The 15,548-nt window shown below is 39.2% G+C and overlaps 1 protein-coding gene across 21 annotated transcripts in view; it reads right to left on the bottom strand.

The window, feature by feature from the left end:
- PARD3 (par-3 family cell polarity regulator) overlaps positions 1 to 15,548 on the bottom strand; it is a 451,552-nt gene that overhangs the window by 168,145 nt on the left and 267,859 nt on the right. For all 21 annotated transcript variants that reach the window (XM_039570296.1, XM_039570300.1, XM_039570307.1 and 18 more), the window contains 2 exons: positions 10,719 to 10,907; positions 10,076 to 10,246 (listed from right to left, as the gene is read on the bottom strand). In XM_039570296.1, coding sequence (XP_039426230.1) covers positions 10,076 to 10,246; positions 10,719 to 10,907 — 360 coding nt within the window. The remainder of the gene's footprint in view (positions 1 to 10,075; positions 10,247 to 10,718; positions 10,908 to 15,548) is intronic.

Below are 15,548 nucleotides of genomic sequence, written 5' to 3'. Positions count from 1 at the left end.
GTAGAAAAGTAGTATGAACTCAGATATCAAAGCATTAGCTCTTACCAACACGCCTCTTCATATTGAAGCATATAGTAAATCCTAAAAACAATGTCCTTACACAGATGCCACAGCATTTATTTCATACGTATCGAAATAAAGTGGGGACCAGATACTGAAAGACACTGAGCATGTTGCAAACTATTTGAAGCCACTGGGAATGCTTATTCCAAGTATTGCTCTCCAGACGAGCACAAGGGGAGTAGTTCATACTTTCAGGAATTACAATAACAAGCAACATGTTTGTTATTTGTTTTTCTTTTTGAAACAGCTGCCCATTATTAATCACTTCACCCACAGTCCCCAGACGACTAAGAAATGTATGCTATGAAAGAGATTAAAGAATCTGCTTCAAGGGCTATGAAGCACTATGCCCCACACTCCCCAGCAGAGGCTTTGAAGTGAGCCCATGGACTGATGACTCCTGACACGCGGGCACTGGCGCGACGCCCGGGCCATGGGGGTGGAGGGTTGCGAAACGCCGCTGTACAGTCGGGGAAACCGCGACTGGGAGGTCGCAGACTCTGCAAAAACTATTATTTCTGTTCAAAGCCATCATCTGTTTAATATAAATGAGATATTTAATGAAGTTCCAAATTGTAGACTTATCTCTCCCAGTTTGATAAGCACCGGGGAGATTTACTGCATCGGAGGGTCAACACAATTACAATTGGAGGCACATCAAGCTGCAGGAGAATAATAAACTTGCAGTGCAAGTGAATTAGACTCAATAAGGTTTAAATTGTGAAATGAGGATTTGTTTTATTAGTTTTTTTAAACTGCAGATTACAACTGACAGCTTTACTGAAAAGTAAATTAAACAATATTTGTAGACTCTGTTATAAAGGAATCTGAGGCAAATTTGAAAGAAATGTTAACTTCTGAAACACTTTATAGAAAAAAGAGCATAGCAACATTAGACTGCTTGAGAGCTTAAACTTGCATGATAAAGGTACTAAATTATGAACTACCCTTCATTTCACTGCCTTTAAATAAGGTGTGAAAATATCAAATTGCTTTGGGATTTATTCTCCCAGTGCTATATTGAGGACTTTATGTAACAAGTGTCCAGCTTTTAGTGAGCCATATCACACAGTCCTTCTTCATGTGACAAGCCATCAACTTTCAGACTCATTTGTAGAAAGATCTCAAGAGATTTTCAGAAAGACACTGACAAGAAGATCGTTCTGAATCTCAGAAATATACAGAAATTCACTCCTGGTAATACAGTAAAGTACAGGGTAAATAAAAGAAATAGCAGGAGTGTTGCATTTATATGGCTGTGTTTTGTAAAGTGAATCATATATTCTGTAATTTCCATGAGCAAAACTTTTTCCATTTCTAATTAGCATCTCAAAAAGATGGGTTTAAACAAAGGCATTGACAGCCAGCTACAAAAATACTTTACAGAAGATACAATGCCTTTTATAAAATGCCAAAAATTAGACAACTGGCTTTCACAAAAAACCAAAAGGCCTTTTCCTTACATTGTTAGCAGAAAGTTTGTGCAAGAAAAAAAAATAGAATTTGGAAACTGTTGTGGGCAAGACAAACAGTCCAACAGTCCAAAGGAAGATTGCAGTTCAAATAGACTTGTTCTTCCTGATTAATTTCTAATAAAGAGCTTGAATTACACATTCTAGTTCCTTCTCTTAACCAGTCTCTGTGCTATCTGGTATAACTTGATTTGATAACTGATAAAGAGTGGGTAATATAAACAAAGTTGTAGGAATTCCTAACTTCATTAAAGGCCTGGCAAGGAAAGAAATCTGCACAGCAACTGTCCTCCTATCAATAGCTGCTGGAGCACTCCTTGGAGTGCCAGTTCAGAGTCACAGACCTATTGAGGGTGGATGAAACCACTGGAGATTGTCTAACCCAACCTCTTGCCAAAAGCAAGGTCAGCAAGAGCGGGTTTCACAGCGCCCTGCCCAGCTGGGTTTTGAATACCCCCAAGATCACAGTCTCCTCAACTTCCCAGGGAAGTTGTGCCACTGTTCACCTCTAAGAAGAATTTTTCTTTCTTATGTGTAAAAAATTTCTCGTATTTTGGTTTGTGCCTGTTGCTCTTGTCCTGGCACTGGGCAGCCCTAAGAAGAGTCTAGATTAGTCTTTTTTATTACTTTTTTATTACTCCCATCAGGTATTTGTAGACACTGACTGCTAAGATCCTCCTGATCCTTCTCTCTAGACTGAAAAGAGAGAGTTTGCTCTCTGAATCCTAGCACTGATGTATACTAAATGATCATATTCGTAAAAATGCAATAAAACCTCCCATGCTACAGACTGCCTGTAGTTCCTTTTTTCCTCCATTCTCTTAAAATAAAAAGAGAAACAAGATTAATTTTTTTTTAAATAAAAAAGGTCTCTACCCTGACCCTTTGTCATTCAGATAAAAACCAGCTGTTTGCTAAAGCACTGTCTGTACTAACTAGCCCAGCTGCTGCTTATCTAGATGATAAAAGGACAAATAATGTGGTTCTTTTTACTTAAACACCACCATCCATCCTATCTGAAGTTATCCACATAAATATGAAAACGTTTATGCACAAGAAGAGTGCCAAAATATTCAAAGCATAAACACACTTTTTTTTTTTTAAAGAAACAAGAATCAGACTTCCCTTTTCCTTCAGAAGTAAATTATCCAAATATAGGCATGCAAGCATTGTGGATGTTAAAGAAGTCAGTATACAAATTTGCTGTATATTACACTGCATCAAGAATACTGAAGCTCTTTGTGTCACACAGAATTATTCTGCAGGCTTTCTTTTTTCCTTTCTTATGTGTGTACTGTGGTTAAGATGTCCAAAATACTCCAGCTTCCTTTTTCAACATAGGTACTTTTAAAATACTACTAGTCTATATCAAAGCATCAATATCAAAGGCAGTAAAGAAACTAAGTTTTCATGGGACTGGACTAAATTTTCATTTTCTGGGTTGAAAACTGGCTAAAGAATTGGACACAAAGACTGATCTTCAGGATGGAGAAGAGTTATAGATTGCCCCAGGAATCAGAGTTGGGAACAGCTTAAGCTGATAAACAGCTTTATCAATGAGTTGGAGATGGGAGTGAATAGGGAAATCACCGTGTTTGGAGAAGACGCTAAAGACTTTTTGACAGTTAAATTCCAAAGGTCATAACAAGACTAATCTAGTGAGAAAGAAAAAAACAAACCTGTCTTATAAGTTTCAAAGTAGGTAACTAGGTAATGCATGCAGGGGAAAATGATGCTGAATATTTTATACCTGAACATATACTGTAAAAGAAAAGATGCTTGCTTGTTTCTCTTATAATGAAACCACTCATTTGCAAAGTCTCTCTCACTGACCTATCAGTCAATTTATTTAATGAATGATGCAGGTCCTTATATGGTCTGGCATCATGACATACACTCTGTTTCATAGTTTGCCCATTTTCAAATGGAGAAAAAGATGAACAGACATTCATTTGGGGATCTGCAAATCATTTGCAAACCATCATTTCAGGCAGATTTGGCAAAATATTCATTCTGTCAAAAAGAAAAAAAAGGGGGGGAGGGGCTAGACAAGAAAAACCCTTGAAATTTTTCATTTTGAGGAAAATGGTGACGCTCTCTCACTTAATGGCAGACAAGTGCAGCCTGCCTGTGACATGAACAGACAAGCAATCTGTGTCTAAGCTGTCCAGGTTGCAGGACTGAAAAGCGCAGGATTCCAAAAGTAACAAATACCTTTATTTTCTTGAATCAGCACATGGAGCTGCCAGCTGCAGGGATGTGCCTGGCAGTTGTGCCTGAGCGCTGAGCACGTTCTGGTGATGCAGCCACCAGCTGTCTGCCCGTACAGGCTAATCATAACAGCATCACTAATTAACAGAACACGGCACAAGGAGCTCCACTGTTTTTCCTTAAATCTGAGCAATTTAAAAAATTTCCACCCTGAGTTAAGGATCTAAAAAGCTGATGGCAACCTCTTCTGAAAAATGAGGTGTTAAAAACTGGCCATATATGAATATCAAGTCAATATTATTGTTATTCTCTCCATTTTTCTCACTGTTTTCACAGCTTTGGAAATGTATCTTAAAGAGCCTCTCCATGCTTATGTAGGAAAGTTGACAAGTTAACATGCAAGGCTTGAAGCTGAAAACACAGAACAGAACAGAATGTTTAACTTTTTGAAACAGGGGGTACGGGAACCTCAGATACAGCCAAATCCCAAATTAAATGTTTTTGTTACAGTAATCTAACAACATCCATCAAATATTCAGTGTGTGATTTTGTCTAAAGTGGATGTGTTATTAAATACAGGTTTGCAAGGTTTGTAGTACTGCAGCTTGCAGAATTCTATATTGCTGTACTCTGTATAGACATGATGCAAACAGGAGAAAAACTCAGATGCACAGCTTTGGCTTGGAGTTCATTCATAACTAACACACACTTCATGCTTATATCAATATTTACTACAGGACAATTCACTTGAAAACCTGGGTGGATTACACACTATCTCCTGGTGAGTCAATGAAAATTCTTTCTACAGGCAAATCTTCAGTTCAGCAAAACCACAACAGCACAGAATCACTTTTTACCTTCTGGGAAGTTTGTGGTCTCTTTTGAGTCTACAGTTACGGAAGGGCTGATGATACAAATTATCTGCTCCCTGCCTCTCTGAAGTCAAGATAACACTCTTATGGTGTTTATGGACATTTTTATTGTTACTATAACTGCTCTGAAGGCTTAGTTTACAACATGAGAACTTGTGAAGCTGTTTGAGAATAATGATGGCATGGGAAATGTATATCTGAGGTCACTTCACAAAGTTTGAAACAGTTTCATGTTCAAGAAGCCAAAGAAAGCTCTCTGACAAAGACAGTGCCTCTGCAGTAGATCAGAAGCAACTGTGCCTGCCTCTCAACCCAGGACAACAGAGGTTGAGCTGTCCCTCACTTCTAGACAGCAACTAAAATACAAAAAGTACAGGAAAGTCCTAGTCTAAATTGAAACATGCAGAAACAACAATCTACAGAACTGTGCTGCAAAATTAATTCTCCCTTCTAAGCAACTCCTAGGGCTGATTATGAAAATTGACATTAAAACCAGAAGAACTGTATTCATACCACTAACTTCCTTAAAATCCAATTAAAACTCAGTGTTACTGAAGAAAGAAGCAGACTGTGTAGTCTATCTCAAAAGAAGTCAGTTTGACTTTGCAATTGCAAAACAATTACTGGACTTGAAGGCAGGGAACAAAAAGGCTTCGGGTTCTTTTTTGTTCTTTTTTGCTGTTATTTTGTTGTGGGGTTTTTTATCATCCAGACAGGAACTGCTTTTATCATCCAGATGTTTAGCACAATTCTTTTTTACATTGGCATTATCATCCCTTGTACGGATTTCCCTTTTGAGACACTTGTGGGTACTCCATGGCATGGCAGGGAATCAGCCAAGCCCTGACCTCACAGGACTGACCGTACATTGGAACAGAGCAGAGTGAACACTGTTCTTGGTGATGCACAAAAGGGAACATAACTAAGCAAGTTCCACTTAACTGTAGTTCAGACAAACAAGAAACAAAGCTATGTTTTTGTCCATAAAGTGGGCACATACAATGCTGAATCAAGAAAGAAAAGGAATCAGTTGAACAGGATTTATTTTTCTTTATCTGCTGTTTTTTTATGGCAACTCCGTTGTAGAGCAAAAAGAAGAGCATAAAAAACACCACGGAAATATTTTCTGAAAAGTTAAACATTTCTTTTTGTATTTAATAAAACCAGTAGACCCCCATTACTGAGGAGCTGGGGGTGTTTAGGCCAGAGTAAAGAGAAGGCTGAGGAGAGACCTTTTTGCTCTCTACAACTGCCTAAAAGAAGGATTTAGAGAGGTGGGGGTTGGTCTCTTCTCCCAAGAAACAAGTAATAGAACAAGAGGAAACAGTCTCCAGTTGTGCCAGGGAAGGTTTAGACTGGATATTAGGTAAAATATTTTAAGAAAAGTGTAGTCAAGCATTGGAACAGGATGCCCAGGGAATTGGCTGAGTCACCATCCCTGCAGGTCTTTAAAACATGTGTAGATATGGCACTTTGGGACATGGTTTAGGGGTGGACTTGGCAGTGCTGGGTTAACAGTTGGAGTCAATGATCTTCAATCTAAATGATTCTGTGCTTCTATGGTGATAAAAGGTGGGAGTTATTAAGATAGGGTCTGCTCTTTTCATGCTTTTGCTTCTAATCTGCAAGCTCCTGAATTTGTCGCCAAATTTCTTTTGTGTATGTCATAGGTTAGCAAGCCTAGTCCCGGAAGGGACGTCCTTGCTAAGGGGTGCTTACAGTTTCCTCTGGGAACTGATAGAACCTATCAGCTGGCCAGTTTGAATATGGACAATTCTCTAAGCCACTTAAAGTTGTGATCACCTCTGTTATCCACATTTAAGAATAGGCAAACTCCCCCTCCAAGCTCTCTCTCGTTTCCGGCGCTGGGACAGGTGGCTGCAGGCCCCGTGTGGGGGCCAGCGGGCCCGGCCAGGCCCTGCTTGGGCCAGGCCGGGCTGGGCCACGGCCATCCTGAAGCCATGGACCTGTTCCAGCCATGGAACCCCCCCCCACTGCCTTGCCGTGGGCAGCCGGAGCGGCTCGGCTCTCCCCCCTCTCCACTGCGATAAGAAAAATTCAACATTCCAGCTGCAAAGCTGCAAGGCCGAGGTGAGATTAACCCTTTTTATTGCTGTGAAGAGCTGAAAACCTGAGGGAAGAGAGAGAGGAGATGCTTAAAGCTGAAATTCTGTTGTGAAGCTATGATATATCAGAGTATCCTGTTGTAATTTCATGAAGATATGGGGGGTGGAGTGTTCAACTCGTGAGCAGAAGCACCTGCGCTGAGATAGGCAGATGCTGACGCAGCTGTAATTGCATGAGAAGTTTGGACAGGGAGAGATGAACCAGATGAGGACTTTTGCTCCAAACGGGAAAGGAGAAAACCTCAGTCCCTAGAGATGAACCAGATGAGGACTTTTGCTCCAAATGGGAAAGGAGAAAACCTCAGTTCCTAGAGATGCTCCCAGAGATAGTCCTAACGATGAAGATGATGAAGACCCTTTGCTCCCAGGGAAGGAGAAGGGCCTCTGTTTTTGTTTCTGAACAGCTCAACCTTAAAATTGTACCCCAAAAAACTTCAAGAGTGGACCCTCGAAAGCAGTTGCGGGAAAAGCTGCAAGTCGGGGGAAAGGACTCACACGCAGGCAGAGAGACTCCTCTTCCTAAATGGACTGAACAATATTTGGAAGTGGGCGGCTGTCTCGTTGTGATAATGTTTTCATAGCATGAGCAAGAAGAGACTTCTCTTTCTAAATGGACTGAACAAGGTTATTATGGAAGTGGTAAACAGACTGAACATCTTAAGGGTTGTCTTTGAACATTGTCAGTGGGAGAAGGGAGGAAGGTGGGGGGAGGAGGAGAGTTCTGAAGGTGGTATAATTTTTTTTTTCTTCTTTTAGGTCTGTTAATAAACTTCTTTATATTCTTTCAAGTTTGGTGCCTGTTTTGCATTTCTCCTAATTCTTATCTCACAGCAGATAAACAGTAATGAGTATTTTGGACCAATTTTGGACATCTAAATTGGTGTTTCCGCCCGGTTACAAACCGAACCCGCGACAAAATGGTGGAGAATGCGGGCAATTGATGAGAACTGTGAGAGTGTTCTAGTACTAAAAATCTTTCCTGGTGGCCATTACTGGAATGTTCCAAGGGAACAACTTGTATACAAGCATGCCTAAGTGATCTGTGTTGCTGAATTAAGCATAATATAGCCAAGGCTGCAAGACATGGCCAGCCACTGAGGCAGTGCTGTCTCCAGCTGGGTCTCAGGCCACACGGCCATTACTGAGGGACTGAACTGACTGAATACCATACTCATATATGGTATTCCTGCAACATTCAGAAATAACATTATCACAGCTTATCAGTATTATATCAGCTCAATAAAATCTAAAGTTTAAATTAAAACTTAATAAAGCTTTAGATATTTAAATAATATCTTAAGTTTAACAGTCTTTAAGGAGGAACTTGGGTTTAATTGCAAAGTACCAAGAAAAAAAGCTCTCTTTGCTTTTCATTTCATTGAAGTCTGGGCACTGCAAGACTTCCAGAAAAGTCTGGCTTCTTGCAAACTGCCAGCTCAGCAGGTAAACAGCTTTATGTCCATGCAAGTAGTCCTTTCATCATATTAAAATATGCAAACAGTATTGACCTCTTATTTCCTTCGGATGAGTGTGATAAAAGCAATAATTCCTAGGAAAAATTACTTTAAAAAGTTACTTTGTAAAGATGATTACTACAGCAATAGTGACATATCAATGCTTTCCTAATCATTATGGCTCATCTTGCCAGTTTCTTTAGGAGTTGGGAAAATGCACAAAAACTGTAAAGGAGGCCCAGACAGACAAGGCCTATCCTGCCCTTGTGCAGGTACATTTCAGTGTATCTAAATCTGTTTCCACAATCAGTTCTTTTATCTTGAAGCACATATACTGCAGCTGTGCTGGTTTTGGCACATGAGTTCTGCTAAATAAATCATGCTAAATGTCAGGCAGATATAGGGGACCAAGCTGTTCTTGAATGAGTAAAAATTGTGTTGGATTTAAGGAGACATGTCTTTGGTTCATCACTGCCAGTTTATCTCTGTCATGTTTACAAACACTGGATAAATTCAATCGAGAAGACTTTCACTAGGAGAAAAGTGATCATCTTCTACAACCCTTTAGAAAAGAAGAAAACTAAACAGAGAAACAGTGTAAAATATTTCACCCTTTTTATGTAGTAATGCATAGTAGCACCTGAAATTGGGTAAAAATAAGGAACAGTCGCCAAAAGACAGTCTGAATTAGGGCTAGAAAAGGACATCACCACATACAAAAAGGTCGTAATTCCTTCAACGCTAAGCAAGAAACCCTGTGTATCCGCCTGGCTTTCTAGCAGTGTGCACATATAAACCTGTATGTGTATAAAAGCTTTGTATAAGCAGTTAATCAAGAGGAGCTTAACACTGTTAGAGAGCCTAGTGTCTTTTTCAGACATGATTTTATAATACACTATGGACTGATTTTTTCTGAAGATCAGATTTATGCATTAAAAAGTAAACAATTCTTTTTTCCCCTGTGCAGAAGCAGCAATACTAAACCAATTTATGCACATCATTTCTGAAGCATGATGATCAAGAAATAAAGTTCCTGATTAAACCTACTCGTACTAGCCAGAATGAAAGAATTGACTTTTAGATTTCTAAAGAAAAGATGCTTTTCTGACCCGCCATTCAACTGTATCCTATTCAACTCAGTCCTTTCTCCAATTTGTTCTGAATTGTCCTCCACAGCATCTACAATCCTTCTCAGTATCGTATGTCCAGATATTCCTAGTATATAGTATTATTTACATGAAATAGAAGATAAGCCATTAGAAATCATGAATAAATTTCAAAACATCAACACATTAACGCTGTACAAGAGAAGACAAGTTGCAAATCATCAGAAGAATCACCACTTCACCCTGAATTCAGTATTTTATCCTCCCCTGCAATTAAGGCCAAGACACAACATAGTTAAAGTCCAAAATGACTAAATTATTGGTATAAAGTTTTGCAGAATCTTTACATGAAACTTTTGTTTAGATAAAATATAATAATGAAATATAAGAGCTCTACTCTTAATTAAAAAACTGGAAGTGACAAAGAAACAAGCCAGTTAACACAAAGTCTATAAATGAAAGATCTAACAGACCTACATAAAAAATTCCACTGAACAAAAATCACGTAAACACTGAGATCCAATTACAAAATCAATATAGTTTTATTCAGTGTTTCCCATTTTTCATTGACAAAAATACTCAAAAGAATAACTTTATTGATCAGTAATAACGTTAGCATGTCTAACACTGAAATTCAGATCATTTTGTAATTCTCTCTTTCTTTAGCTTCTCAAATATTATTTTTCAAGTCTCAGAGGAAACATGAGATCTCCTGTAAACACAAATACCTCAGAAGAGAAATTCCTAATCCCAATATCAAAAGCTTTTTACCTCATTGCATTTACTTATTCGCCTCGCCACAATAAGCTGAATCATTCCTCGTTTGTTTCCTTCAGTGGACATAGACCTCCTTAAGGTTTCCATAGCATCTTGATTTGTTTTGCCCAATAATGATTCTCCATTAACTGCTATTAGTTGATCATTCACTCGAAGCCTGCCATCCTGGAAAAGGAAAAATAATAGATAGTTACATAAAACACACACAAAAGAAGCTTTGTCTACTGGAGAGAGAAAAATAAAAAACAACAACAAATCAAAAGAAAAATATTCAACCAACTATACTTAGTCCTGAGAGTTTATGGCCAAATGAACACTGGAATAATAGCTTCCATTGCAGCCACGGTAGGAAATGTCTATCCCAATTCTAGTTTTGCACTCAAGCTATTATCATAATCTGTTTGCTCAAACAACACACTAATGGAACTGTACCTGAGATGGCTCGTCCCTTCCCGAGAATCTGTTAGGGCTGCTTAAATCCTGGGACATGCAAACACGTGAGTAGAAATCTAAATGTTACCTCTGATGGTATAATTGGAGAACACTAGAGATCTCATTCTTCTTCAATCTATGGTTATTTTCAAAATAACTTACGGAAAACTGAGGAAGACCAAAGTACACAGATATTCCCTCTTACCTTGGATGCTGCTCCACCGTTAATAATGGACTTGACGAAGATTCCTAAATCGGCGTGGTTTTCTTTTGACCGGTTACCTTTGACACTCACGCCAAGTCCAGCTGACCCAGAGTCATTCAGTGGAACTTCAAAAGTCAGGAATTCCCTGGTGCCATCAGGTGTGAGGACAAGCTCCTCCTCTTCTGCTTTCTGTTGGGGAGATTAGCATGGGCTTATAGAATAGCATTTCTCTGGGAATTCTCTTCCCTCTACAGCTATTAGCATTCAAAAGTCTCTGTTTTTAACTACAATGCCACAATATTTTCCACAGTAATTATGTGAAGAAATGTGCACAAATCGTGTATTTTCAATCACCTCCAGCTGATGCCTAGGTTCAGAAATATCTTACATTTGTGTCTAAGTGCTTCTCTCTCTAGTAAAGTAATTGAATCACATGTCATTACTGAATCTGCCATCAATACTAACTCACATGTAAGCTGCTATTTCATTAGCCAAAAGAGAGCTTTATCAGAAATATTTTCCTACTTGCAAACCTACAGCATTTTTAAAATCTATTGAGCTTTGCAGTCTAAGGGAGAAACTAAGTGCAAGAAAATCAAATTCAAAAATTACTCAGTCACCTCATTTTATTTAAAACTAGTTGTGTTAGGAAAAACCAGAAAACTACATAGCTGAGATCTGCAACAGCACATCTTTCTGCTGTTGCCAGCTTATCATCAAATCCAGCTCTGAGTGCCAATTTTCCTGTTTTTACCAGCTCTGCCCGTCACCTCTGTCCTCTTACGCACTTCTTTGGATCTTTGTTGTCCTCAACACCCAGTTTTAGCCTGGCTGGGACAATCCCAGCTTTTGAGCATCTGGAATTGTAGTCACAGGCCTGCCACAGCCACCAGCAAGGAGCTGCTCAATGACACCTTTCCATGCATCCAAAAGCTATACAAGCACAGGTGCCTGGCCTCTCACTTCACCTCCTGCCCAATTCAGGGTGGCAATGGGCTGGGAGCAGGGACCTTGCAGTGACCCCACAGTGCAGTGATATTCATGGGGCAGCATCATGGGCACAACACCCAGGAATGAAAGTGGCCTTGCCCTGAGGAGCACTGTTCATGCACAAGAGACTTCTGCCAAAGGGAGGAACAGGAGGGACAGGCTGTTCACAAGCCCCATCCCTTACAGTGGACGCTCTTCACTTGTTTCTGATCCTCTTTCGAATCTAACAAAGTGGTTATAACCACTTTTGGTTATAACTTTATCACTAAAGAAAAAAGTCATGCCCTTAGAGGCAATTCTCTGCAAAAAGATGCTTGTGAACTTGACTATGCTGGGTTTTTTTCACCCACATGAAGGAGAAAGAGTAAGAGAACATACAGCAGAAGGTGCACATTAATGTCCAGCATTGGCAGTTCTTCCCTGGAAGAATTAATCTGGCCAAATTTTCATAATCTTAGCAACATGTCACCTCTGTTTCTGACACTGATTTTATACCAACTTTTCCCACATCAGTGATTTATTTGCAAGTTCACTCATATGAGTGAGAAGGCATATGAGAAGTTAATGTGCGCCTGCTGAGCTGTCCCTGTTTCTTAAGACTTGAGGAAATGCAAACACAGCCTATGGCAAAGATAGATGTGAAGGCCATGTGGAGTACAGCAGACTGAGATGATCAATTTGGGCACAAGCATGCTAGTTGTGTCACCACTGACCTAGAAATGCAGTGTGAAATGTCACAAGGGAAGGCAGTCAGACTGCCGAGAGAGCCACAATAGCCGAGGGAAGAAAAACAGGAGCTCTATCTGTTCCCACTTGGTTAAAAGCATGAACCTTACTGTGTTCACCAGCCCTTCCCTTTGCACTAAACTCCTTTTCCTTATAACAAAGCACAATGTTCATCAATTAAAAAAAAAATAAAAACAAAAACAACCAAAAAATTTACACCCCTTATCCAAGTGCCATAGCTAGGCTGGCTTGCTTATGAATCCCACTATTCAAACACATCTCTTGGCCACACAAAACAGCATAATCAGTGCTAGCTGTGAGGAATGGAAAGGTGTATTGTGTCCATTGAAAAATACTCCATCTAAAAGATGTTTCCCAAATTATGGGAAAATTACAACCCTAATTTTCCTGCTTGGCTCACAGAAGCACTAGCTCCAGCATATGTTTGAATCCACATTTTGTCAAGTGGCTGCAGAATAAAACAATCTGAGACAGATGCACATTACCTTATAGTTTCTGTAACACTGATCATTTTCATATTCCTTAATAAATAGTAGTAGGAATAAAAGCTTGAGAGCCAAAAGAGAGATAAAGCCAAGGTAGGATGTGTGGCTTAGCCAAGAAAGCAGATATGCTTATGAAATTTTTTTTTTACTACTGTCAACATAAATTTAGAATCAATTGCCCTCCTCCACCAATATTTTCTAATCTTCAAAAAAATCTGCCAAAGGTTCAGGCAAAGCAATCTCCCTTCCAGGGCACAGAACTCAACTGCTTCCTTGTACAGCCTGTCAGGTGTATTTCTATATGACAAAGGGTCAATTGGAGTGAGCATCCCACATGCATCCCCAAGGACTTAGCTAATGGCCTCTACCCTGCCTCTCTTCAGTGAGACCAAAGAGCTGCATTATCAGCTCAGCACTGGTTTTAACATGAGGCTTATGCTTGCTTGTTTCCTGCAATCTTGAATAAGGAAATAAGCCAATATCAGGCTACAGACACCTCACAGTGAAATGTGAGGCCAAAACTTGGAACAAACTACACCTTAGCAGCTGTACATGAGCAAGCAGATCATGCTCATGAAAAAATGAGAAACAGCAGCCTCAGCACTGGATCAGAAGTACTGAAGGCATGAGAAAATTGCTCAACTCACCCAAGGAAGAAAATTACCATTACTGGGCTATGGCTAAATTACTTTAGGGACTTCATAAGGTCTCCACAGTTTTTCCCACCTAAGGACACTTGTTTGACCACGATACCTATGTCTGGAATTTTAGGGACATAAGAAGCCTTTTGCCCTTTAGAATCTGTGTGATACCTTCCAGTATCATATGCTTGAAGATAGAGTTAAAAAAAAAATAAAAAATTGAACAAACATTAAAAATGTGGCTTTCAATATAAACTGAACCATTAATTTTCAAGGGCTATGGATATGAAAGTACCAACTTTAACATTTTTGTCACACCATGGTATCAAAGGAGGTCTTAATATGTATGATATATTGAACATAACTTCCCCCACAAAAACCTTGGAACAGGACCATATAGTGATAAGGAACCTCTAAGCATGTCATAAAGGAGCAATTCACAGAGAAATGAGCAGGAAGATTTTTAGCCCACTATCATAATACTTTGAACCAAAGTTGTAAAGACAAAAACAAAACAAAACAAAAACCAACAAAAATTTCATAATGACTGAATCCTTTGTTTTCCAAAGCCCTTTAGAGTACAGAAACATTACATGTGCAGCAACTCTCTCCAATCGATATAAAAACACCTATTACAAAAAAGTAACATTTGCACTGATATGGTGTTGAACATTAAGTATTTAAATGTAACAAATCACAGAAATTCCCTAATATGTCCATGAGACAGCATAAAAACGCACAAAAATCTAAAATGCAGCATTAAAAAATTTCAGCTGAGAACACAGTCACTTCCTAATTGCAGTAGCTTCCATTTGATCTTGATACTCTCTAAATTAACAGCCTCACTATGTCAATCAAACACCTCAACATTATTTTCATGATTAGTTGATCTGTAGGAGAAATTTACTCCTTCATGTATTTTGACAGGCCAGAAGTAAACATGCAAGCAAAATTATGTACTGTGAACCCTGAACAACAAAATTCAACTCCCTTAAGATTTTTCACACACTATGTCCAAAACAATTAACAGCAGAACAATATTCTGTTCAGACAGAGGCTGCTGAGGAAAAGGTCATCTGAAATGACTTCAGTTGCATGAATGAAGCTGCTCAAGTATGTAATTTGTAATAAAAATTCAATTGGTGATAAAATATGTAGGTGACTTTTTTGGCTTCAAAATCATATTTAGCATCAATTTATGCTAAACGACGTTTGAGATAAGTCTTTCACTTTTTAAATACAACATAAATACATTGTAAATTTAAACTTCCTGACTAGAGCAAACTTAGAGCAGTGTTTTGATATATAGAGATTTTAAAAAGCCGTAAGATAAATGGGGGAAATTGTTTTTCTCTTCCGCATAAGTTAATCTTCTATGTAACATTTCTGATCTGATCATAAAATCAGATTTAATTTTATAAACAATATTGAAATAGACTTTGACAGTAAGAGTGCCATTAGTTTTCTCATCATACTAGTAACAGCATCTCCTCTTTATCCTTTTATCACAGAATTATAGAATACATTGAGTTGGAAGGGACCCTCAAAGATCATCAAGTCCAACTCCTGGTCCTGTACAGGACACCCCAAGAGTCACAACATGTGCCTGAGAGCATTGTTCAAACACTTCTTGAACTCTGTCAGGTTTGGTGCTGTGACCATTTCCTTGGGGAACCTATTCCAGTGCCCAACCACCCTCTGGGGGAAGAATCTTTTCCTAATATCCAACCTAAACCTCCGCTAGCACAACTTAAGGCCTTGGGTCCTGTCACAGATCACCATAGAGGAAAGATCAGTGCCTGCCCTTCCTCTTGCCCTCGTGAGGATGTTGAAGACCACAACGAGGTCTCCCCACAGTCTCCTCTTCCCCAGGCTGAACAGACCAAGTGACCTCAGCTGCTCCTCACATGGCTTCCCCTCAAGGCCTTTCACCATCCTTGTTGCTCTCCTTTGGACACTCTCTAATA

The sequence above is a fragment of the Corvus cornix genome, chromosome 2 (assembly GCF_000738735.6).
Source record: "Corvus cornix cornix isolate S_Up_H32 chromosome 2, ASM73873v5, whole genome shotgun sequence".
Lineage (NCBI taxonomy): Eukaryota > Metazoa > Chordata > Aves > Passeriformes > Corvidae > Corvus > Corvus cornix.
This window is presented reverse-complemented; position numbering and strand designations above follow the sequence as displayed.